General features: G+C 31.2%; 2 protein-coding genes across 13 annotated transcripts in view; both read left to right on the forward strand.

Annotated features, from left to right (window-relative positions):
* Positions 1-725: 725 nt before the first annotated feature.
* LOC127797288 (receptor-like protein EIX2) lies at positions 726-6,688 on the forward strand. 4 transcript variants are annotated; one of them, XM_052330058.1, is made up of 2 exons: positions 726-1,346; positions 6,268-6,688. In XM_052330058.1, the coding sequence occupies exons 1-2, from the start codon at positions 777-779 to the stop codon at positions 6,298-6,300; spliced, it is 603 nt and encodes a 200-aa protein (XP_052186018.1). In that variant the 5' UTR covers positions 726-776; the 3' UTR covers positions 6,301-6,688. The 4 variants fall into 4 exon arrangements, with proteins under 4 accessions (XP_052186018.1, XP_052186016.1, XP_052186017.1 ...); XM_052330056.1 differs by lacking the exon at positions 6,268-6,688 and adding an exon at positions 3,609-3,950; XM_052330057.1 differs by lacking the exon at positions 6,268-6,688 and adding an exon at positions 2,185-2,330.
* Positions 6,689-9,107: 2,419 nt separating this feature from the next.
* The window catches only part of LOC127797295 (heavy metal-associated isoprenylated plant protein 21-like), a 65,676-nt gene continuing 48,090 nt past the window's right edge, over positions 9,108-26,693 (forward strand). Inside the window, exons 1-3 of one of the 9 annotated variants that reach the window (XM_052330082.1) lie at positions 9,108-9,242; positions 9,403-9,478; positions 11,848-12,332. In XM_052330082.1, coding sequence (XP_052186042.1) covers positions 9,171-9,242; positions 9,403-9,478; positions 11,848-12,140 — 441 coding nt within the window. In that variant the 5' untranslated portion in view covers positions 9,108-9,170 and the 3' untranslated portion in view covers positions 12,141-12,332. Of the gene's footprint in view, positions 9,330-9,402; positions 9,479-11,842; positions 12,333-15,250; positions 15,614-26,693 lie in introns of those variants that run through there. The other 8 variants (XM_052330080.1, XR_008022175.1, XR_008022176.1 and 5 more) reach the window with 8 other exon arrangements.

Here is a 26,693-nt window from a genome sequence, read left to right on the forward strand (position 1 = left end):
AGATGTACATAAATAAAATTTATATATTTAATAAAGTTTTTTTGTTTTTCATTTGAATTCTCATTATCACAGTTTTCCATTAAGTCTTTTTATAAAATTTGGTCTTCTTTTGAATATTTTTAGTTTTTTTTTATTTATGAAATTTAGGTTTTTTTAATATTTTTATGAAATGTATTTTTTTTAATATTTTTAGTTTTATGAAATTTTTAGGTATTTTAATGAAAATTTGGTCTTTTTATTATTTTTAGACCTTTTTAATTAAAATTTTAGATCTTTTTTTGAACTTGTTAGTTGTTTTTAGGAAATTTAGGTTATGTTTTATCAAATGTGGTCCTTTTTTTCATATCAAGAATTAAATATTAAATGAGAATATTTTTCATTTTTATTTTTAATTTTAATTTTTTGCCTTTATTTTTCTAATTTTCTATTTCTATAGAGATATTTTTTGAAAAACTAATTTAATTTTTCACAATTCTAATATAATTTGTTCCAAAAGTTATACTATTTATTTCAAAAATCTAATATAATTTTGCATTGATAACTTTCTTTATCCTTTTTAAATTAATCATCTCTACACACAAACAAAGATGACACTCACATTTCATTTTCATACAAATATTAATTTATAAAATTAAAAAACAAAATTAAATATATTTTTTAACTTATGTGACCTTATTAGTTTATATATATATATATATACTTCTACGTACGAGGCTGCTAGAAGGCAAGCAAACATCATATTGTCCACTCTCTTATCTCTCCCTTTGCTTTTCATAATGCGGACACTGGCAGTGTTTGTGTTGGTTTGGTCTGTGTGTGCAACAGCCAGTAGTGGAGGTGTGAGTTGCAATCAGAAGGAAAAGCAAGCCCTTTTGGCTTTCAAGCAACCTCTCTCTTCTGATCCTCCAGGCGCCCTGTCTTCCTGGTCTCTCGATGGTCCCAACTCCGATTGTTGCAATTGGACAGGTGTTTATTGCGACAACATGACCGGTCGAGTCATTGAACTGCATCTTTCCAATCTACATTTAATGGGCAATCTTACACCTTCATTGTTAGATCTGAAATTTCTAAATTATTTGGATTTGAGTGGCAATAATTTTGGAGGCTCTCCCATTCCAAGTTTCTTAGGTTCTATGACAAGTCTCGTACATCTGTATCTCTTTGATGCTGGATTTGAGGGGTTGATTCCTCATCAGCTTCAAAATCTATCCAACATTCGTTACCTTGATATAGGGAACTATGGGCTACATGCAGACAATCTCAACTGGATTGCTCATCTTCGTGCTTTGGAATATCTTAACTTGGGTGGAATCGACCTCAGTAGGGAAGTTGATTGGGTTCGAGAGGTGAGCAGCCTTCCTAACCTTCTAAAATTACATTTGATTAGTTGCCAACTTGAAAGTATGACTCCCTCACTTAAACATGTCAATTTTACGTCTCTTACGATCCTTGATCTTTCTTTTAATAATTTCAATTGTGAGATACCAAAGTGGTTATTCAACCTTAGTAGCCTTCAAACTCTTCACATCATAAAAAGCTCTTTGTATGGTTTTATACCATATGAGGTCGGGCAATTCAAACATCTTCAAGACCTTGATTTGGGTGTGAATAAATTGAGTGGTCCAATTCCTGAATCTCTTGGTAACTTATCATCCTTAGATGAATTATCTCTCTCCGGAAATCAATTGGATGGAACTCTTCCAAAGAGCATTTGGGTTCTCTCAAATTTAGAGACCTTGGCTATTAGTAATAATTCCCTAGAAGGCATTATTACAGAGGCTAATCTTTCTAAACTCTCAAAACTAAGGGCTCTCTATTTGTCTGGCAACTTTTTCTCCTACAACATCAGCTCCACTTGGGTTCCATCTTTTCAATTGGGAATCCTTTCAGTTAGTTCTTGCAAAATGGGTCCAAATTTTCCTTCATGGCTAAAAACACAAACATCTCTTTTCGATTTAGACATTTCCAAAATTGGGATATCAGATACAATTCCACACTGGTTTTGGGATTTGGCTTTAGGCATCGACTATATTGATATTTCACAGAACCAGATTGATGGTGACTTAACCTCAGTTATTCTAAATTCCACTATGATTGATATTAGCTCTAACAGATTTAGAGGCAAACTACCACATCTCGGTTCAAATGTTCAATTTTTTAATATTGCAAATAATAATTTTTCAGGACCTATTTCCACTGTCCTTTGCCAAAAGGAAAATAACCAAAATACATTAGAACTTTTGGATGCTTCATATAACCTTCTGTCGGGTAAACTTCCTCATTGTTGGATGAATTGGCAATCCTTGATCCATGTCAACTTGGGAAACAACAATTTGTCTGGTGAAATTCCCATCTCAATGGGTTCTTTATCCAAGCTTCAATCGTTGCAGTTGCATAACAATAAGTTACTTGGATGTATACCTTCATCATTGAAGAATTGTCAATTTTTGGGTCTCATGAATTTGGGTGGAAATGAATTGACAGGAACTGTACCAAGTTGGTTGGGACATATTACAAATCTGTCAATTCTCAGCTTAAATTCAAATAGATTTACTGATAGCATTTCACCGGATATATGCCACCTTTCTTCTCTTATAATACTTGATCTTGGCAATAATAACCTAGTTGGATGCATTCCAGAATGCCTTAGTCATATCACTGAGATGGTTGCCACAAGTAAATTAAACTTTGGCACTTTTATTTATTACGGTAAAAAAACATATGAGGAAGGACTTTCATTGGTCACAAAAGGAAGGAAATGGGAGTACAAAGAGATCCTATCACTTGTCAGGAGTATAGATCTTTCAAGTAACAACTTGTCTGGATCAATTCCTTCTGAAATATCAAGTCTTGCAGGATTACACTTTTTGAATTTATCTCATAATCAATTCGTTGGAAAGTTGCCGGAGAAACTTGGAAATATGAAAATGTTAGAGTCTCTTGATGTCTCAAGAAACCATCTTTCGGGTGAAATTCCTCAAAGCATCTCAACCTTGACATCTCTTAGTGACTTGAACTTGTCGTTCAACAACTTGTCTAGAAGGGTCCCTACAAGCACTCAACTCCAAAGCTTTAATGAATCTAGATTCACGGGCAATCCAAGACTTTGTGGGGCTCCTCTCAAGATAAATTGCACTGATCAACATAACTATCCAAAAACAACATTTGCAATTCGTAAAGATGTTAAAGAGTCTGAGATGTTTTGGTTTTATATTAGCATGATACTTGGATTCATCATTGGTTTTTGGGGAGTTTGTGGGACTCTTTTATTGAAGAAAATTTGGAGACATGCTTATTTTCAGTTTGTTGATAACATAAAGAACCACATGTATGTCATCGCAATTCTAACAATGAATTGGATGCATAGAAAATTTGAGAGGTCAATTGATAGAGATTGAATGATGTTATCTTTCTTAATGTATTGCTTGAAGTGATTTTAATAAAATTCTAGCAAAAAATAAAATAAAAATACTCTTATTGCTCGCATTTACTGTAAATCAATTTGCCTATTTTGGTTTCTTTAGAATAGGAAAAAAGAGAACTAAATACTATCTTGAAGCTCAACGAAAGTTTCCCTAATCAATGTGCCTTTGCTGTACTTTATATAGGCAGTTTGGTTTAGATTGATTACTATTGGTCTGGGCCCAAATGAACATTCAAAATGAAGCCCAAATCCTTTTAATCTAAATAAAGCATTCAGCTTTGCCTTTGGGCGTAATTGTAATTGAGCTATCATTGTTCGGAATTGGTTCGTTGGATCAATAGGAGGACCCTTGGGCCAAGCGTTATTTGTCAAAACTTTGGGTTCAATTCACAGAACAACTTGGGGCAACGTCAATTTCAACCACTTAATGAAGCATTGGCTAATTAATAGTAAATTAGAACTTTAAAATTCTTAAATTCTAAATTCAAGTTTAAAATTCTTAAATTCTAAATTCAACTCTTGCGATGTTTATTAAAATGTATTTATATTCATAGAAAAAGAAAATCAGTTATGGACTTGTTCTCTTTGTGCCAATCTGATACTTTTACAAGTTTTGGGTTGTTTTTGTTTGTGGGGCTTGGTTTCTTCTTGTTTTCTCTAATATTTGTGCCAATCTGATATATTATTTATTTTTTTATTCATTTATTTTTTTATCGACAATTAAGAAATTTTATTTCTAAGTGGGGATCGAAAAATTATTTAAACACTTAAATTTAACGTTTTCCAATGATGTTTAGTACATTTACATTAATATAAGATATGATACAATATATTAATACAAATGTCACTATATAAGTGTCAAAATTTAAATGTTCAAATATTTGTTCATCTAGAAGTGTCAATTTGAACTGAGAAATCCAATCCAATAAAATTCTCTTAAAATTGAAATACATTTCCCTTCTAATAAGATATAAAGATATTAAAATTTGGCCCTTAGGGTATAGGTCAAGCAATTGAATGAGTAATATACCAGTATCAATTCGGTGGGTTACGAGTTCGATTCTCGTCATGCGCGAGAACTAAAGTTTTAACCTTTGATTTACCTCCTCTAATATAATTAAGGGCATGAACACTAAGAATTGCACAAGAACGCCCATCCCGATATATTAAAACCTGTATTGAGCTTAATGATTGTTGGAGGAGGGCCGCATAAAGATCGAAACTAAAACCTGCATTGAGCAATTCCTTTCATTCTTTCAATAACGCAACTATACTTTGGACACTCCACCTCCAAAGCACGTACATAAGTATATTAAATGCATTTTAATGAGTGCTTTAAAAGTAATAGTTAACAAAATCATATATATATATATATCTTATAGATGCTATTTGAACACTCAATTATAATATTTTTAATAATATTTATACATTAATATATTATATTTTATGTCATATTAATATAAATCTAGAACATTGATATACATAAGTTTCCTGAGAAAATTACATTTTAATATGTAAATAATATTACATTATATGTTATACTTTGTGCCACAATTGAGAATCTCAATCAAGACAGCATATGCAATAACTTCTCCAAGAACAGAGTACCACATAAAATAACAAATTTTGAAATAAATGAGAAACACAAATTAATAGATATGATAAATTCAGCGTTGCTTTAGCACCCATCACATCCTTGCCTCAATAATGCACCAGATTGTATTCAAACCCTAATTATAAAAAACAAGCAATCTGTGTGAGTGTAATAAATTTATCTAATACATAATAAAAATATAAGACTTAATACATACACTGATCTTTTAACAATTAAAAAATATTGCATTGGGTTTCTAAAGTATAAAATATCAAGATTTGATACCTTAATTATTAAAAATTATTATTTTAAGTCATTATTGTTGTTTTACTTTTATATACTTAGTTTTGATGATAAAAAATAATATTTTATTTAATCCCTAAGTTATGAATTAAGGTTTTGGTTTTCAATATATGTCAAGTATTACTTCATGAGAATGAAAATCAAATGAATTTTAAGTATCGAGATTTCAAAGTCATATTTTTCTAAGTCTGGAAGGTTAGCACCTTATAAGAAGATATATATGAAAGTGTTTTCTTTTTAGAAAACCAACTCCCAGTAATTCAATAACTAATATTCATTAGTGATAAAATGATTTTTAACGAATTTTTCAAGAAATAAAAAGTATATATATTGGAGGTGGTAAAATCGCAAAATCCTAAGTTTATATTAAAACCCAAATTCCATTTTCTTATTCTTATGAATTTTGATTTTTTAGATATTTTTATTGAATCCAAATGGGAGGTACTTTCTTATTTACATTTATGTATTAAAGTAAATTGAAAGTAAAATATAAATTAAATAAAATGAGGACATTTACTTAAACTAAAGAAATGTAAATATCTTGTGATGTTTTGTATCAATCAAGTGTGCTTCTTCATGATTATCAGTTAAGTGTTCAGATTTTTTCAAAATGAATAGTTGACTATGTAGTTTAGTGCTGTCGACTATGCTTAAAGATAGTCGACTATGCTTGTATAATCTGTTGACTATAAATGGCTTCTGTTGACTATTTTTCATTCTATCGACTATTATATAAGGATAGTCGACTATGATTTTTCTTCTGTCGACTATGTTTGTATATGATTTTCAAAATCTTCTTCATATTTTTGTATCTGTCGACTATGTGAATGTGTTTGTCGACTATGGGTAATTTATGTTAGAAGATAGTCGACTAACCTATTTTGTCTGTCGACTATTTGTTTCTCATAAACTTATAACGGCTAATTTTTCAATCTCCAACGGCTAGTTTCTCATTCTCCAACGGCTCAATGACGGCTAATTTTGGGCAAGACTCTTGGGATGCTTACATATTCATATCAAGGAGATCAAAAGAAGGCTAATGGATGGGAACGAATTGAATTGAACTTACATTTTATACTCGTTTCTATTTACATTCACTGTGCTTCTATTTTCTCTCTTCAAAGCTATGATCTTAATTTGTATACATTCATTTAAGACTTGTATCATTTTTTAGAGACATTGTAACTAAGAGATTAATCTCTTAGATTCTCTCCAATTATACATTTTTTGTATTTCCTATCTTGTGTAGCTAGAGGGCTCATTTGATTGGGAGGTTTGTAAATTTTCTAGTCAAGGACTAGAGGACCTACTCGGGTTGAGTAAGGGGTTGATAGTATATTGTTTTAAAAATCCTTATTGAGGAGTTAAGATAGTGGATTAGACTTGGGTTAAGCCGAACTACTATAAATTCTTGTGTTCATATCTTGTTTGTACTTTTATTTCATTTATTATTTCAATCATTTCAATAATTCTCACTTGCATCAAAATTTCCATCAAAAGGATTTCAAAATTCTATCAAGTTTTTAAAATAACCAATTCACCCCCTCCCTTGGTGTGTGCCATAGCACCTCTCGGTCTAACAATTATTGTAACTAAGAGTGAACAAAACTATCATCTACACTACGTAAAATGTCACGTCACAAAAAAAAAAAAAATAGTTAGAGAGGCACGTCGAATTAACTTTAATACATAAATATAATATTTGAACCCTCAATAATATTTAAAAAAATTAAAATTTGGTCCATGATATAAAAAATGAACAAATTTAATAAAAAAAACCTAAATTTCATAAAAAGACATAAAAGTATTCAATAAATCAGCTAAATTTCATAAAAGATCTAAAAATTTTATAAAAATACCTAAAAAAATAAAAAGCATAAATTTTATAAAAAGATATACAAATTTCATAAAAGAGCTAAAAATATTTAGAAAAGACCAAAATTTCTTAAAAATACCTAAAAAAAATTCATAAAAGACCTAAAAATATGCAAAAAAAAAAGGACCTAAATTTCATTAAAAAAGCCTTAAAATATTTTTTTAAAAAAACCTAAATTTCATCAAAAGACCTACAAATTTTATTAGAGGACCAAAAATAATAAAAAAACACAAATTTCATTTTATATTTCATAAAAAAACCAAAATTTCATTTTATATATTTTATTTAGGTCTTTTTTTATTTTTAGGTCTTTTATGAAATTTAGGTATTTTCCTATTATCTTTAAATATTTTTTATGAAATTTTTTAGGTCTTTTTTGGGAATATTTTTAGTTCTTTTTATGGAATTTGTAGTTATTTTAAGAAATAATCTACAAGTTATATTTATAAATAGTAGCTATAGCTAAAAAATAATTCATAAAAATGGATAATAAATTTTTTGAAAATGGTATTTATATAATATAATATTTATTTATGAAAAATCATTAAGAGCGTTACTAATGAACTCCTGCATAGTTTAATGTATATTATATTATATTATATACGTTAAACTACAAACCCAAAATACCCTTTTGATTAAAACCAAAATTAAAAGGGGGAGATAACTTGAACAGGGCATGATCTTCTGGTACTCATTGGCGGCGGCCCAATCAAAAAACCCAAAATACCCTTTTAATTAGCCTGATATTTTTGCCTTCTCTGGCAGGATTAGGGCACATAAGTCGATGTCAATATGAAACCTCTATTCCTTGCCCAATTGACATGATTGATAGTCGTGGCATTTAATTCTTCCATATAATATTGTTTGAAATTTTTTATATAAAACAATATTGATAAATTACATCTAAATTCTTCCCCAATTGAAGGTATAAGAAGTCTTCTAGAACCTAATTAAATTAAAAAAATAGTGAAACTCACCAATTCAATATCACTTAATTTGTTAGGGGGCAATACGTTCCCTTGCGTTGTACCTTAATCTTTACAAAAGAAGAGTAAAACTAATTAATTTTGATAAAAGAAGATTAGAATTAATCATATTTTTGGATGCAAGTTAAAATAAAATAAATAAATTTTTTTGATAGTAATATATTTAATATGTATAATCAATAAATTAATAAACTAAAAAAAATAATTTAACACTATATTTGTCGACTAACGTTTTCTTTCACTTAAATTTATAACACCATTATTTATTCGAACCCTTGCATAATTTATTCTTTCAAAATGCTTGATTAGTTAGTGTTAAAGTAATATCTCCTGTTCCATCATTAAATAAGCATCGGCAAATCAAAGTTTTCATCCAACTCATCACATTTTTCTCAACAAAATGCTAAATTTAAATCACAATAATTTCTTATAAAATAACTCAAATTATATTTTGAGAATTGAGGTAAAATTTACCTAATAGTATAACATATTAAACATTATACTAGAAAAACTAAGATCAAAATTATTGATAACTTATCAAATTAAATATAACTTAGCCACAATATAATATAATATAATATAATACTTAATGACACCTTTTAGCTAAAAATTATATGAAAATAATAAAAATAACGCTAATCACTACTCATACGGGTAATGTAGTTTTTAAATAATATTAATTTAGTACACTTTATTTTCAAGTAAAAAAATATTATTATTAATTAATGACACGTCACAAAATTTAATATATTATTATCAATTAATAAAAATATTTTATAATTAAAATTAAAGTATAATAAATAAATAATATATAAAAATAAAACACATTTATTATATCTTAACTATTAATAGCTAGTAAAATAACATCTACTCCTTCCCCATGGAAGCTCTTTATATACACCTCGTGTATGTGTATATATATGATTCGTAGCCAATCCAATATCAGCCCACCTCCCTCTCTCTCTCTCTCTCTCTCTCTCTCTGAAAATGGGTTACCTGGATCATCTTTCGAACTTGTGCACTGTAAACACAAGGAAAAGCAAGAACAAAGTTATGCAGGTAGATACCCTTTTTCTTCTTCTTCTTCTTCTTCTTCTTCTTCTTCTCCGTGGTTTCATTGGATGGCTTACTTGTTCTTCTCCCACAGTACGTATTGGTTCTAAATTACATTTTGGGGGCGGGTTTTGCTTAGTTAATTAATTTCATTCTTAATTTTCAGACGGTTGAGATCAAAGTGAAAATGGACTGTGATGGCTGTGAACGACGAGTTAAACATGCTGTTTCCTCCATGAAAGGTTCTCTCTCTCTCTCTCTCTCTCTATATATATATATATATATACACACACACACTTGTAGTCTAATTTGTATATTTTTTAAGTCAAAATTTAGACAAACATTAAAGTTCTTAAAGTGGTTATGAGATTAAATATTTTAAAACATTTGTAGGGAGTATCATTCATGAAACTTGAAGACTTCAATCTGAGTTCTTAAAAGTGGTTGTGAGATAAATTTCCATTGGTAGATGTAGTTCTCTCTCCCCATCTTAATATTATTATTATTATTATTATTATTTATAAAAGGGGATATATAAAACTTCGACTTAACTAGTACCCATAAGAGGGCTACTAACACAACCTTAACTTATTATTATTAATAATATTTTTTTAACATGAGATATCTAAAATCATCCAAACCACTCCACCTATATGAACAAAACAAAACACTACACCTCGAGATGGAGATCAATTGATAAAAGAAGAATCGTTGGAGTGTTACTTTTTGGACATTTGGGTTCCGTGTTTGACCCCTGGATAAGAAAAAAAACTCAGCAATTAAGGATCATCATAAAAATTGAAAGAATATTAGATCGTCCTCACGTCAGCGAAAAGAGACTAGGAATAGAAACTAATTATTAGGTTCCTTGATTTACATCTTCTATTGGAATCGTGAGATTGAATAGCAGAAAACATTTGTAATGATGTGTTAACCAAATAAAAAAAAATAAAACAAAACTCTACACTTGGCAGGTGGTGGATGAAGTACATCATCAACCACACACGATGCAAAAGGGCACATAAGCCCCATCCTGCATCATAACGAGCATGACCTCGCAAAAATTTAGGTAAAAAATATCATTTGCACACCATCAACTAGATCCAAACTTACGTCAAATAACCCAAAATTAGGACAAGGACCGTTGTTATGCTAAATTAAATTAGTGGCAGCCTTTCTAGAGAAAAGAATGCAATAAATGCAGCCAAAGTCCCAACAAACAAAAAACAGACACTTGAAATGATTGAACCAACTTGAATGTTTAGTCAGCTTCCATAATAAATGGAGCGTCCTTATCAGTCTTTATTTTATCAACCATTCATTAGCTAATGGAAAGTAATATCTTAATTTATAATAATTATTTTTTTTTAAAATACTATCCAGATATTCAGGAGGAGCAATTAGTGTGACAATCTTGTATTAATGTATTATATATTTATATTTATTAGTCGTGCAGTATAATATACTAAATATTATTGCATAATATAAAAGATTTTGTTATTATAAGTGGCTTCATCTTTTCAATCCACATAAGGACCAACAAATTAATCTACGTTATTTTTTATAAAGCTTTTATCTCTTTATGATATTATTTTTATTACTTAGAGTTTTGGCTCCATAATAATAATAATAATCATATATTAAATTCTAATTTTATTATATAGATTTGGCTAAATAAGTTTAAGTTGTCAATTATTTCTATTAATGATTTTATTTTCTGCAAGTTCATATATCATAACATGTTTAAGAGTATTCTATCATTTTTTTTTAATTTTTTGCTAAATATTTATTTAATTTCATTCATTTTGTCACATAAGTCTCTATTCTTCTTCTTTCAAATTTGTATTATTAACATTTTATACCATACAACAAAACTAGTTTTATAGAGTTGTCTTATAAAATTCTTTTTAACTTTAATATTACATAAATTTTTAAATGCATTTTTCTTTTTCTTCTTTTTTGTTGTCAATGAAACTCGTGACCACTTCTCTTCCATGTACTACCAAACTCGTTAGTTGCATGCAATAGCTCACAAAACATATCATCACTAGATAAGCATAGAGAAATATGTCGTGGACCACTATAATCTCTTATCGTTAAGGTGATCTTTGATCTCATCTCTTTTAAATATGACTTTCTATTCAAGTTTTACCATATATCATATCATTTGGGTAAATTATACCACAACTCTCTAAATTTTATACTTCATAACAAATTAATTATGGTATTTTAATTTGTATCACCATAGTGCTAAACTTTAATTCTTGTTATAATCTAGTCATTCTTTTGATTTTTTTTTATCAAAATTTGTTAATGAAAACTAATGTAACATATATTAATATAAACTCAAAAAATCATTTAATGTTAAGATTAACATAAATTCCATAATAAAGTGATTTTGAAATTTATATACTAATGTCTACCCATGTTAGATCTCAAAAAAAAAATTTGATGAAAAATTAAAAGAATGATTAAATTATAACAAAAATTAAAATTTAGTGGTTGTGGTGACAAAAATTAAAGTATAATTATCAGTTTATTACAAAGTGCAAAATTTGAGAGTAACATTCGATATAGTAGATGAGTAGCTAACCCAAAATTTTTAGAATAGGAGTAAAATCCGTCGACGTGAACAGGAAGCAAAGCCGGGTGATGGTTAGTGGGTACGTGAAGCCCAACAAGGTGTTAGAAAGAGTAAAGAGCACTGGAAAAAGGGCTGAGTTTTGGCCCTATGTGCCCTACAATTTGGTGTACTATCCTTATGTCCCTCAAGCTTATGACAAGAAGGCACCCTCCGGCTTTGTCAAGAACGTCGCTCAAGCACTGCCCAGCCCTAACGCACCTGTCGAGAGGCTCACTGCGCTCTTCAGCGATGAAAACCCAAATGCTTGTACCATTATGTGAAGCATTATGTGGAATTGGAGTTGGTTTCAAAGAGTTAGCATTTTTTCTTTAATTTTGAAGATAATATTCAATTTAACATACTTATAGGTTTTGCTAATGTTTGGATAGAATTTGCTTGTTAAGTGACCCGTTTTATACGTTGGAAATGTTATTTGGACATTTCAATATTTGAAGTGATATTTGTGTATTGAAATATTGTATTATGTGTCGTATCAATACAAATATTTTTTCAAATATTTTCTCATCTATTATCTGTTTGGTTATGTTTACATTTTTTTTTCTTTTATTTTTTTTTTTGAAATGGTTATATGATAAATTATTCTTGTGAGAGGATAGTAGTGAACAAAAAGGCCTTTCATTGCTTTCATATTATGATGGATTAGTAATTGAAAATTAACATTTACTTTTCTACAAAAATATTATTAAAATTAGATGACAATTTTTTTTTTTTATGATTATAAACTATTTTTCTATAAATATTCTTATTTTTTAATAATGATAATTAATAGGTTGTATGATATCCAGCATCACACACTACACAGAAGAAGGGATAAATATTTATTACTAATGACACTTGTATAAAAATATGAGAAATATTAACTTTTATTAAAACAAAAATTAAAAAATACAATTTTTTTTTTTAAAAAAAAATTGATCTTTGGTGCTCTTTTAGTATAAATTTTTTCTTTTCTTTAAAAAAAAATAGCTATCAAACACTTCTATTTTAGTTTTTTTTTTAAAAAATCATATAATAATTAAGGTAAATTATATTAATCAACTCTAAAATTTGACGGAAGGACATAAACTGACATATAAAAAATGACAAATATCTTCCCTGCTATTCAATTATTGCATAAGAAAATATCCATTTTGCCCTTGTTAGATAAGTCTTATCTCTCCTTTTTTTTTTTTTTTTATTGCAAATTGTCCTTTTCGAGAACCATCCATCTTTTTCAATAGGCATCAACGTTATGGACAACATTGGACAATGGTGGCAACAATTAACAGGCATCCTTCTCTATTTTATTTTTATTTGTAAGGGGTCCCATTTGATCTTGGGTTTACACCCCCTCGTCGGTGTCCCCCAGCTGGCCCCAGAGCACAGAAGATGAGGTTAAATAGGGTCTGAGTTTTTCCTTAGTTTTGATTTCAAGACAGTGCCTCAAACTTGATGGAGGTGCGTATAGGAGTCGCCAGGTTGACACTCTGGGATAACCCCTGGATGCCATTTGATCTTATAATAACCTAAGGAGGATAAAAGTCAAGTAATTTATTTTTTTAACTTTCTACCTCTTAATTATAGTTTTCTAATGGTACTTGGGACTCTGTTGGTTGGCTTTTCATGAACGAGATTTAAAGGGTTCACAGTGGGTTTTTTTTTTTATTTTTTTATAGTACATTAAAATAAAAACACAAACTAATTAATCACCATTAGAAGCCGGCACACTGCCAACTTGAAGGATCTCTAACATATGAAAATCTAATGGATAAGAGTGATCCAAGTGCACTAAGTAATTAGCAACATATTTAATTTCTCAAAAAGAATGGGATGTTCAATATTTCCATGAATTCCAAAGAAGAGTCTGAATATATACAAGTGAGAATAGGAGTAGGCCTCCAATGTAGATAGTCAGATATGACTCATCATTGCAGTTGAATTTGAATCGATTTTCATTCTTTCTCCAATAAAGGGCTAATATTCTTGTCTGTGCTCATTTGGAATTTAGTTTCGGGCTTTTGGATCAATTTTAAGATAAATATATCTTTTACGTTGAGCTCATTACTCTAATTTAAAAACACTTCCCTCGAGTTATTTTTAGGCCTACTGAGTTTATTTTAAATCTCTTAGATTTTTTTTTTTTAAGACTTAATACATAAGGCCATCACTAAACTAGTAAAAAATATGACCTTTAGTATTTCAACTAAAATTCTTGACATGCATATTTTCTCTTTCAACCATTTTTTGGGTTACCTTAAGTCCTTAGCATTAGTATCCATTACAAAGTGAATTACATGTATTACAAGCATATGAAGAGGACAAATAATATAACACCTAAGCAAATTTTAGGGAATTAATACTATTAAGAAATGTTACCTTTAATTAACCCATAAACTAAAATTTTGTCATATTTCCTCCCTCTTTCAACCATTTTTTTCATCATCTTAAGTCTTTTGATTAACTAATTAAGAGTTAATGACTTAATTAGGAGCGATAACTAAAACTAACACTCTCTAACATGTTATATTAATTTATACACATCAAACTAAATATTTACACCTCATCCCTTGGAATAACCATAAAAATAAGAAAAAAATATCAAATTTCCCAAATCCCTAACCCCTTTTCTCTCTTCCTTTTCTTCTTTATTCTTTTTCGCTTGGTCATAAAACCACCACCACTATCTTTATCTTTTTTTTTTTTTGTTCTTTTTGCTAGCCATCGCCACTATCATAGCCACTCTTCTCTCCCTAGCTATCTGCAAACAACAACACCCTTGTTTTTCTTTTCCCTTTCTTCTCGGTGGTACCTAGAGTTTCAATTGTGGCAATGACGACAGCTAGAGATATAGTTGATGTTGGTGAGAAATTCGTGGAGGCAAGTAAGGCAGAATCCAATAATAGGCTTGGAGGGGTGGTGATAGCAAGTGGAAAGGTAGTGGTGGATAGTGTCACAGATTTGAGAGTTTAGGTTTTTTTTTTTTATTTTATAATTTTCAATCTATATTGCCAAAAATTTACATAAGCGGATTCCTAGACTATTAAGAAATGTGGTCTTTAGTCTCTCAACTAAAATTTTGACATATTATCATTATTTAGTTACTTAAGTTCTTGGTGTTAGTTTCCGTTAAAGCATGTATTGCACATATGTTATAGGCATGTAAAGAAAGGGGACATAAGATAACGAAAAGAAATAGTTGAAGGAAAAAATATGTTAAAATTTTAGTTGAGAAGTCAAAAGCCACATTTCTTAATGATCATAAATCCTCTTATGTATTAAGCTTTTTTTTTAAATATCTCTAGGGCCTTTCAAATTGCATGCATTTGGCATCTTTAATTTTCTTTTTCATTTTCACTTTATTTGCCGTGATTTTGATATTTGATTAATGCAGACATATAAAGCAATAAAGGAAGGAAAATGTAGAAGAAACGTAAAATATCTCATGTGGGCCAATGAAGGAGAAGAAGAGAGAGGAATAACAGAGAAAAGGGGATTTGATTAATTCTTCACGACTCTGATTGTTGCAAGAGGTGTTGCAATAATATGACTGGTTGGGTTGGATCTTTTCAATCTAAATTTAACGGGCAATCTTATACTTTTGTTGCTCAATCTGAAATTTCTAAGTTATTTGGACTTGAGTTTCAATAATTTTGAAGGCTCTCCCATTTCAAATTTCTTAAGTTCTAAGATAAGTCTCATACATTTGTATCTCCTAATATTTTTACTTATTGAAAATGAGATGCATTTATTGTTACTTAACCATTATCTAATGATGATATTATCTATTATTTTAATATTTATCTCCCAACATTTTTATAAATAATTGTCGTATTCACATGTACTTATTTGTTTATTTATATATTTTTTAATTTTATTGATAATATTTCACCACATACATAACAAATTTATTGGTAATATAATAGAATCAGAAATGCTATTTAAATAAGTCAATTGTGACATAGAAAAGTATGATTCAACAAGGGCTTATTTTATAGCAATTGATTAAGTGAAAAGTTATTGTAAAGCAACTGCGGGACTCTTTTATTAAAAAAAATTTGGAGACATGCTTTTTTTTAATTTATTGATGATATGAAGAATGGTATATATATCATCACAATTCTAATAATAAATTGTATCCACAAAAGGTTTGAGAGGTCAACTGCAGATTGAGTGATGCCATCTTTTTTAAGATATTGCTTTCTTATATGTATTTTTATGAAGTCAAAGTTTATCTTTATGTAGATCATGGTTTCATCGTGGTTGTTGGAGCAGATATTGTTTTGTAATTTCTTATATATTGTAATAAAAAGTTCATCTTTATGTTTTTGACTTAATTTTGATGATGAGTATTTTTACAAAACTTTAATAAGTATTAAAAAGAGTAAACTATCCATTGTCTCTCTTAAATTATTAATTAATTTCATCAAATTGTCGACTATTTTTGTCAAATCTAGAAAAACTATTGATTGCCTTTTACACTTCACAAAAACTATTGACTGTGTTTTTAAAATTTTAAACAAATTATCGACTGTTTTATGTTTGAAAAATTATTAACAATTACTTTTCTGTAAATTATCTTTTTGCGTTTTGATGTCGAACGACTAATTTTCTGTGATGAAGGTTGAAGGCTATAAATACAAGACTTTTGGCCTTTAAAAAGACCATGAAATATAAGAATCCATTGAAAAATCATTTATATGAGCTTCAAGTGTCTTCCTAGTCAATTTTAGAATTTCATTTGTAAATCTATCCTAGAGAAGATTTGTTGTAAGGGAAAGGTTGTGAAACTTTTTGAGTTAAACTTCTACCATTCTGTTGAGCAGGGTGTTAAAAAGTTTAAAGTATAACTCTTGAGTATTAGATTTGCTAGTTTTTAGTAAGAGAAAAACTAGTAGGTTGAAGGTTGTGATTCTTTATTCATAAAAAAAAAAAAATTGGGTTGTGATCTTAAATTCAAAAAAAGATCTTTTTAAAGGTTTGATATTTACCGAAGAAGATTGAAATTAGTGGATTAAAATATCAAGTGGAGATTGAGGAGTGAATGTAGAATTAAGGAGAAACCGAACTACTATAAATCTGAGTTTAACTTTTCTCTCTTCCATTGCTCTTTAAATTCTAAGAGCTACTTGATATTTGTTTATATTGAGTTGGAATTTATGAACATATTTATATTTATATTATTTGCATATTTTATTCACCACAAACAATTTATATTAGTATTTGAGGTTAAAGTAAAAAATCTCAAAAATCTAATTCAACTCCCCTCGTGGCGTTGGCTCATTACTTGGGCCAACATATGTCTCATATTTATGAAAATAATTTATTACTTATTCTATTGGCTGTTTACGTGTAAACTTTTTTTGAAAATATTATTTTTATAAACAAATATTTGAACTGACAATTTTATCCAATTCAATGTGTATTCGATAAATTTGATCAATTTGAGAGTGATATGTGTAACAACCCGTTAATGGGCCTAGACATTATGGGTATTTTATTTTTGAGCATTGGAAATTTTGCCCTATTAGAATAAATGTAAAAAATATTTCTATGAGGCAAATTTATGTAAGTAAATTATGTGAATAAAATTATAAATATTATTATCATAATTGATGAAAAGAGGAAAAATAAAGGAAATGAAAATGTTTGAAAAGTCCAACTTAGTGGGCTAGAGTGGATTGGGCTACTAAAAGTGGGTTAAGCCCAAGCGCAAGTTGTGTGGTATTTTAGTTAAGTAAATGAAATGTATTGGGTTGCCCAATGGGCCATTATGATTGAGTTAGTGAGTTGGGCTTTGGCCTATGTATTTATATGAGTGGATTTTTTTTGATTTGGGCTTAGTCGCATGTGTATAATTATGAAAGATAAAATTAAATAAATAGAAGAGAAAATAAAATGAGATGAGAAATGTCCTCAAGGGGCATGAGATTTTTTGTGTGTGTGTTTATGTGGAGGGTAATTTGGTAAAAGCAAGGGGGAGAGTGGTTGGCAAGCCATTCCCTCCCCCTCATCTCTCCATGCCACCTTAATTGCTTTCTTCTTCATTTCCCAGTCTTTCTCTCTCGTGACTTTCATTTCTTCTTCTTCTTCTTCTTCTCATTTTTTCTTCTTTCTTTTTTCTTGTTTTCCATTTTTGTTGTCCATTGAAGCTTCAAGTGGAGAGATCCAAGTTGGGTGCTTTTTTTCTCTTTGGGATTCCATTATCACGGCAAGTTCTTCTTACACTCATATTTTTATTTTAGTGCAAGCATCCTTCTTTATTTCTCATATCTTTGTTGCGAGATCATATGTTCATGTCTTAAAGTGGTGTTTTGAAGCTTGAGTTGAGTTGGTTATTTCCAATTTTTCCAAAAAAAAATGTGGGTTTCTTTCAATGGCTTCATTGAGTCTTGTTCTTGGTCTCTATGGGGCTTGTTTTCCCCATCTTTATTTCATGGAATGGCAACTTGGGGGTTAAGAGATTAGCCATGGTTTGTTTTGAGGTGTTTTGGGGTTATTTAGTGTGTTTGTGGGCGAAGAGTCAACTATTTTTGGGTCCTAATTGACTCATCGAAGACCTGTTTTTGCATGTTTTCGATGCCAGCCTCGACCCAGTCGACTAGTGGGTGTTAATGAGTCAACTAAGCATAAGTTGATTAAGCATTTTCTTAAGTCGACTAAGCTTCAATTGACTATTCCCTCTCAAAAGTCGACTAACCAACATTTTTCAGTACTGCACAGGTTGCGCTATTTTGACCATAATTTTGATGTAAAACTTAGAATTGTGATATGTTTGAAGCGTCATAAACTAGATTTCGAGGGATTTAATTTAATATATAATATCATATATTTTGGTGATAATTTGAGTGGGTCAAGACTTTCCTTAATCTAAATCAAGCATAATTATTAACCTAAGTTGTTGTAATTGCTTTCTCTAGCATCACTCAACCCTCCAAAATGCTAGGAGGTGATTGAAGATATGCATATGTGTATGCATGGGCTCATGGATGAATATGTTATTGGAATGTTTAAATGTGCATGATGGTCATGATGTGTACATTTCTATAAAGGAACATGTATGTCATATTTATGTGAGCTTTCATGAGCATAGCATGGTATTATGATTTGCGCCCTATTGCTATTATTTTGGCGTGGCGGCTATGTTCCGCAAATAGGGAGAGAAAATGATATCCTAAAAGAGCCCCTGACGCGGGTGAGGTAACCATAAACCCAGTAGGTGATGCTTGAGCCAATGAGTGGCAAATCGATTTTGTATATATATGTATGCATTCATGCATGTGAATAAATGGCTTTGAGAGCCAATGTGAATAAAGGGCTTGAGAGCCAATGTGAAGTATGGAGATTTATATATTCATGAGAAATGAATCGAGGCATAAAATGCATAATGGCAATGGCATTGGAATGATTTTATTGATGGGAATTAAATGGGAAATGCTACCTGTACTTAGAAAGTTGAATCTATTCCACTTTGAATTTTTCCATGCCTTAACAGTATTGCTTCATTTGTTGTTGTAACACCCCATTTTTCCAGGCGCGTTATAATTTGGAAAAATTATGGGATGATAATCTTTTTTTTCTTTCAAACACTAAGTTAAATCACATCATTCCTCGTATTCGTCCCAGAATTTTCATACATTAATCTCGAAAGAGAATCATTATACACATCAAATGCAGAAGTAATGATCGAAACCTGATATCTTAACATTGATCATAAATCAATTCTTATATCTTCATTAACCATGAGGATATACATCAACATTCCTCAAAACGTTCAGAATTCAAAGTAGCAGAACTTAAATACACGGGTTACGTAACATACATTTCATTCTCATGCACTCTGCTAAGTGTCATTTCATGCCTTATTTATCCTCGTATCTGCTACAATCTCCATCTGGAACGTTTGAATATTCTAGGGGCAAACTCCAAGTTAGATGATGAATCGTCTAAGTAAGGGTACATAATTCTATATCATGTGTGTATGCAATGTCTTACCCATCGTAGGTGTCAACTGCACCCCTCACGCTACCTATCATTCTTACAGCCACATCTTTTGAAGCCGGGGTGTCTGGGGGCACCCTTGGCAAAGTAACGATGCCAGTTCATACTTCCTACGACCTCAATGCGTGCGATCAATGATATCATCATATACATATGTATTTCATAGCATGTCATGTGTGCTATCTACGTGATAGGTGCATACCAGAACATGTCAATATGATATAAGCATTCCCGAAAATCAAGGTTTAGACATAAACATTTATAACCGTACTAATTCGTAACAGTACACTTACAAACCAAGCATTTTCCATAAAACTAAATTCAGTTGGAAAATACCACTTACCTCGATATGCGTGCCTTACCTTGAAATTCATGCATTGCTTCAATTTGGGTGTCAATCTCAAAATTCGCACAAGTCACTTAAACTTAAACTTCAAAGCATCATAATCACTACATTTATTTAAATAAACATTAAAACCTATTTTTCCATAATTTCTTGCAATTTTTTTTTTTCATTTTTTTTCTTTCTTTTCTTTTCTTCTTTTCCTTTTTCTTCTTCCTCCCGCCTCCCCTGCTCCTGCAACTCCCTCATTTTTTTCTTTCTTCTTCTTTATTTCTTCTTCTTCTTCTTCCTTCTTCTTCTTCTCCTTCTCTTCCTCCTCCTTCTTCATTGCGCGACCTGCAAACCAGTTTTCCCCAGCCGCCGCACTACCTGCTGCCACCGCCCTTGCCGGCTGTTGCCGCCGCCCTCAGCCCGATGGACCATCGCCGAGTTGCGCACCACGCCCGCAGCTGCCACGAGTAGCCTCCCCTGCCTTGTGCCTGGCCACGAGCTCGCGGCCATGGCTGCGGGTTTGCCACTTCCGGCCTCCTCTCGGGCCTTCCCCGCTCTCACTAGCCACCGCGTACCTTGTTGGGCCGCCCTCCGCTTGCTGAATGCTGGTCGCAACCATTGCCGGCTGTGGCTGGCTACTTCATTGCCGCAGCAGCTTGCGGCCATGGCTTCCGCTTGCTGTTATGGCCTGTTTCGGCCTTCCTCGTGGCTGCCTTCAGCCACCAACAGCTCTCTCTCGATCTCTTTCCAGCTTCTCCTCGATCACCTCGGCCATTTGCTCGTTCGCATTCGCTCTCTGCAACTTCGGTCATGGCTTGCCTTTTGCTTCTCAACTCTCCTCTCTATTTATAGGCGCTCGGCTGCTCTCTCACCTCACTGAAGCCATATCTCTTTGCGTGAAAAGCTTTCTAAATCTTGTAGCGGCGTGACTGATGATTTGCAGGGCATGGTGAGTTTTGCAAGGCATGGCACACAAAGCACACACGCACACACGCATTCTATATATATATATATTACATATATTTTATACTATAATAATAAAGAAATATATATTTAAATACCCAATTTCACCTCTATTTCACCTATGCAATTCCCCAATTGCAAATATAGCCTCAAACACTGAATTAAATTGTATTTCGATATAGAAAATTCAAAATTAATAACTCGGAGTTACTTGATAATGACGATTTCGCCCCAGTTTCCTCACGGAGCTGTTATTTCATCTTGAAACTACTGAATGGTTGCTCATTACGCAAAACCGAAGCCCCCTTAGGGTTCCGTTGATTTTTCGGGAGTCTCTTACGACGATTCAGTTTTGCCACCTAAATGGCAGCTGCATTTTAGCTATACCAAAAATTGTTCCGGATTCGATTTCTTTTGATACCATAAATCCTATCTCGGAACGCTCATCGAGACCATATCATTTTCCTTAAACAATTTTACTCTGAGGCATTCCTTGTAGTTGATTCGGTACTTATAACTACTATCAATTCAATTTTTCGGTATTCTAAACTTATTAAAATTTCGTGGCAATCTCATACAAACATAGGGTATTACAATTGTAGCATATGGTTACTTATAGAATGACTTTATTAATGAGAATTGAAGGATATGTTTAAATTGTATTGGGGAGTCGGGTGTACTCTATTTTGCATCTATCCCTTCATTCGTACTTCGGGTATTATATATATATATGTTTACTTGTCGAGGCTTATGGTTCACTTTGAAATATGGGTTTGATGATCCATAAGCAAGTGTATTCCTTGAGGATGTTGTTGTCTAGTCTAGAAGATACGAAACCAATGGGTATCTGGATGTTAGGTAATGATTTTTCTTTGGCTCTGAATTATTCATGCCTTCATTTATCGTTTTATGGATTCTTCCTTTGCTATATACTTGCTGAGGTTTGTGGCTCACATTGTTTCTATTGTCATTTCAAGTAATGGAAGATAGATATTTTTGGGGCGAATTCAGATTAGATGTGTACAGAGATGTCCCGGTCTCAAAAATTCATGGGTGTATGTTGAGGGCAAGAATTAGAAGGCTTATTGTATTTTCTTTTAAAAGCCTTAGTGCCATTTTATTTTGAAAATGTATGGGCGGTAAGTCCAAGATGATAATATATTGAATATTAAGTAATTTATTCTGGCTCCTATTGTTAATGAGTAAATTCGGAAAATAATTTTTTTTTAAAAAAATGAGTATCTATATCCATCTTGAATGGAGCTTCTCTCGAACTTTCTATGCTAGTGAGAAAATTCGAGAGCGGGCCCTGACAATATGGACTTAAGATTTTTTTTTAATGGGACATGTATGAATTGAAAAAAAAAAAAAATACCTACATGGTAGATAAAAGGAATGGGTATAAGGCTAATAGAATGTCACCGTGGAGTAGTTTATATCAATTTTTGATCATGATTGTTGCTGAGAGGTAAAATAATTTTCAACTTTTAAATATAATGTTTGAAAATTCAATCATAAATTGTATTTATAAAGGAAAAATAACAAATTCCAAAAATTGTGTGTTTAAAATTTTAATTAAAAATTGTATTCAGTACAAAGAAAATTATGTGTAATTTTTTAATATTAATTGTGTAATTGTTTCATATTTGTGTACTTGGCCAATTTTTTCAACATCGAGATCATTTTATTTTTGTTGAAAAATGATGTTAAAAATGATTTTTCGTTAAAAATAAAATAACAAGGAAATTAAGGTAGTGTTCTCTTCGTGTTTCAATTTTCAATTTTGAGTTTTGAATTCATTTTTAGTTTTACATTTTGAGTGTTTGTTTTGAGATTTTTAAAAATGCGTTCTTTTTGTTATTCTGAAAAATTGTTTGTCAAAATAAAAAACTGGAAAACGCTTTTACTTTGAAATTTGTAAAATATTATTTTATAATATTTTATTTAAAAACTTTGATTCAAAGTAAATTATAAATATTTATTAATAAGTTATAAATTTAATTTAAAGAATTTAAAATATAATATTAGAGATAATTAATAATTTAATCATATATAATGTATTAAAATTACAAAGTACTTTCTAAAATCATTTTTAATTTGACTCAACTATTAATTTCATAATAAATTATTTTTATCTACAAATTGAAATTATCTACAGATTTAGATTACCACAACAGAAATATTAAAAAAATTATACATCATAAAATAATAAAATATTAATTTATTCAAAATTTTAAAAATATCATTGAAAAGAAAAAATTAATAAAAAAAATTATATTACATATCGAATGAGCGTGTGGGGCGGTGAAGGAAGAAAAAAATGGCAGATGACGTCTGAGGCGGTGAATGAAGGAAGAAATGGCAGAGGTGGTGGTAGAGGCAGGTGTGGATGGTAGATCTGGGTGTGGTGGTAGTGGGCAGATTTGGGCGTGGAGAGCAGTGGCGGGCGGTGGCGATGGCAAGCGGATTTAGGCGTGGCGGATTTGGGCGTGGTGGCGGCGGTGATGGATAGCAATGATGGCAGTGGCAAAAACGAAGAGAGCTGAAAACGAAGAGGGCTTGAAGAGAAAGAAAAGGGAGAAAAGAGTTGGAAGAGGAGGTGTTTTCTGCATTTTGGAATCACTCAAAGGTTTTGGCTAAAAACAGCCAAAACGCGATTTTGCTGTTTTGAGTTTTGTGTGTAAATTTTTTTTTTTTTTTTTTTGTGTTTTGAAAAATGTATTTTTGAAAATGGGTAAGTAAACGCGTTTTGGGTGTTTTCAAAAATCAAAAACAGAAAATGGCCCGAAAATAACAAAAAGAACAGACCCTAAGGCTGCATTCTCTTTGTTTTTCAATTTTTAATTTTGAGTTTTGAATTTATTTTCAGTTTTCTGTTTTGGTAGTCTGTTTTTAAAAAATTAAAAACGCGTTCTCTTTGTCATTTTGAAAAACTATTCCTCAAAACAGAAAATTAGAAAATGTGTTCTCTTTGAAATTTTGAAAATAAGTTTTTAATTATATTTTATCCAATAAATTGATTATTCAATAAATTAAAAATATTTAATGTTAATATATTATTAAAAAAATATATACATTTTAAAGTTAATGAATTTTATAATATTTTTTTCCATTACAATAATAAAATATGAATAAATAAATAAATAAATAAATGTGTTTTGAGTTTTAAATTTGTTTTGGTTGAAAACACTCAAAACAACTTTTTGTTGTTTTGAATTTTCTTTACAATTTTTTTTTTTTATTTTCAAAAATACATTTTTAAAAACAGTAAAGAGAACATGTTTTCATTATTTTAGAAAATTGAAAACTAAAATTGACTTGAAAACAGTAAAGAGAATGCAGCCTAAGTATTTCAAATTATAAATTTTGAATGAATTTAGTAGATTTTAGACTTCATTCAATTTTGAACGTGTTTTGATTAAGTCATTTGTGTCCTTCTCTTTTGTTTATTTTTTATTAATGTTATATATTTGTGTGTGTGTGATTAACTCATTATAGTTGAATAAACACTATTATTATTGAAAACCACTACTTATACATAATGGATGATCGAAAGATATCAAAATAACAAAAATACCCTTACCTGCAATTGCTTTCCCTTCCCTTCCCTTCCCTTCCCATGCCTGCCCTCTCATTTCTCCTCTCTCTCCTCTTTTCATAGGAACCTCAAGCAACCACCGACAGCCATCGCCTCGCATCGATCGCCGTACCGCCATCGCCTACTCCACCGTCAAGAGCTGCTCTAAGAAAACAATGAGTGATTAAAGCATTTTCTACCCCTTATTACTAAATTATAACTTCAATGTTGAATTATAGCTTCAAGTCAACATCATCGTGCATTTATGGGTCTTCTCTATATATCTAGCTATATATAGATTTTTTTATTTAGGGTTTTGTTGCTTGATATGGGCAGATGTCATTGAACAGTCTGAGTCACAACGAGTTCGATTTTGAGTTCCTAGGCAACACCATCGGTGAACCCTACTTGGTTCAAACCAATGTTTATGTTAATGGCATTGGAAACAGAGAACAGAGATCCCCCGATGAAGTTCGGATTTCATCTAGTCTAATCGGACTTCATCCTTCCATGGAGACTTATTGCCCGAATAAAATCCGATCAGACTTCATCCATGGAGTTCGATCTTGGGCTTCATCCATGGCCGCGATGAAGTTCTCCAATTTACGATTGAGAAGTGCCCAGAAATGTCAGTGACGGTACGTGCATGCGACAGGCAGCTATGATCGGTCAATGGGGGCGATGGCAATGCGAGCTTGGGTGCGGGTAAGGGCGACGATGGCGGTGGATTTCTCAAGATTGAAGGATTTCGTGGAAGTGATTTAAGAGAGATATTTCCGTTATTTTATCATTTATGTAAGGTTGTGTAAATCATGTAGCATTGCCCATTATTATTTTGACTTGGACTCTGCTTGTTTTGCTCTCAAATATTTTATATATTAAAAAATACTTTTAAGATGATTTAAAATGTCAAGAAGCAATTGTCATTTCTTAGACGTCAAATAACCCGTGTTTTTCTTTATTTCAAGTGAAGAGGATGTAATTTATCTTAATAGTCAACTAATTTGTATGGAGATAATACTTGGCAGTTACATGCACCTAAAAATTCTCTTAATTTCCTAAATTATTTGGTCAATTAAATTTCATTTCAAGCTTAGTGAAGTGTTGAAAAATCCAGTTCCAAATTGAAGAGCGGAATATAACATAGACTTAATTTATATGTTCCTTCAAGTTCAGTTGTTTGCAAGAGAAGAAGAAAATTCAAGATCAGGACGGCTGCTCCTGTCATCGACCGCTTCCAGCGGCGTATTGCTACAATGGGTGCTGTTTTGTGTTTGCTTTCGCTTACGCTTTCTTTGTCTTCTGCGTCTATGATTTATGGTGGTATTTTCTGATGAGATTTCATGGAGAAGTAGTTCTAAAGAAACAAAAATTCAAATAAAAAATCAACATTAATTTGTTTATAATGATATCAATTTAAAAATATGCATTTTAACTTTCTAATTTTAAAGCTCGTTTTCTGTTGGCGGTGACAGGAAGAATGAAATTCTGTAGAATACTAGTTTGCTTTTGCAATTACTGCTTAAATGGAAAATTCAACTCAAATGGTGTACTTGCTGATCAACGTCTGTTTATTTCCTATGTTTACTTTTGGACTGAACAAGCCCAATCTTGACCCTTGATCCACGGCTCAATCTTGGCCCTCAGCCCATGGCCCATTTTTGGCCCTTGGCTTCTGGCCCGATCTAGGCCCTCAACCCACGGTCCGATCCTGGCCCTGCACGAGCCTGCAACAGCATTATTGTAACTGCATGTTCAGTATTTTCACGTTTGTTCAAGATCTCATTCCCATTAATGAGGATCTCGTCAGCACTATGCCACCATCAGGGAACCCTGTCGGCATCGAATATCCAATATCCTCACCATGTGAACGCACGACCCATGCATGCAGGAGGACCTCTTATCTTTCTATATAAGTCAATTCTCTCCAAGAGCTAATGTTTGTTCTCTTCTAATTTATCC

Source organism: Diospyros lotus, chromosome 3 (genome assembly GCF_014633365.1).
Source record: "Diospyros lotus cultivar Yz01 chromosome 3, ASM1463336v1, whole genome shotgun sequence".
In the NCBI taxonomy this organism is placed as follows: Eukaryota; Viridiplantae; Streptophyta; class Magnoliopsida; order Ericales; family Ebenaceae; genus Diospyros; species Diospyros lotus.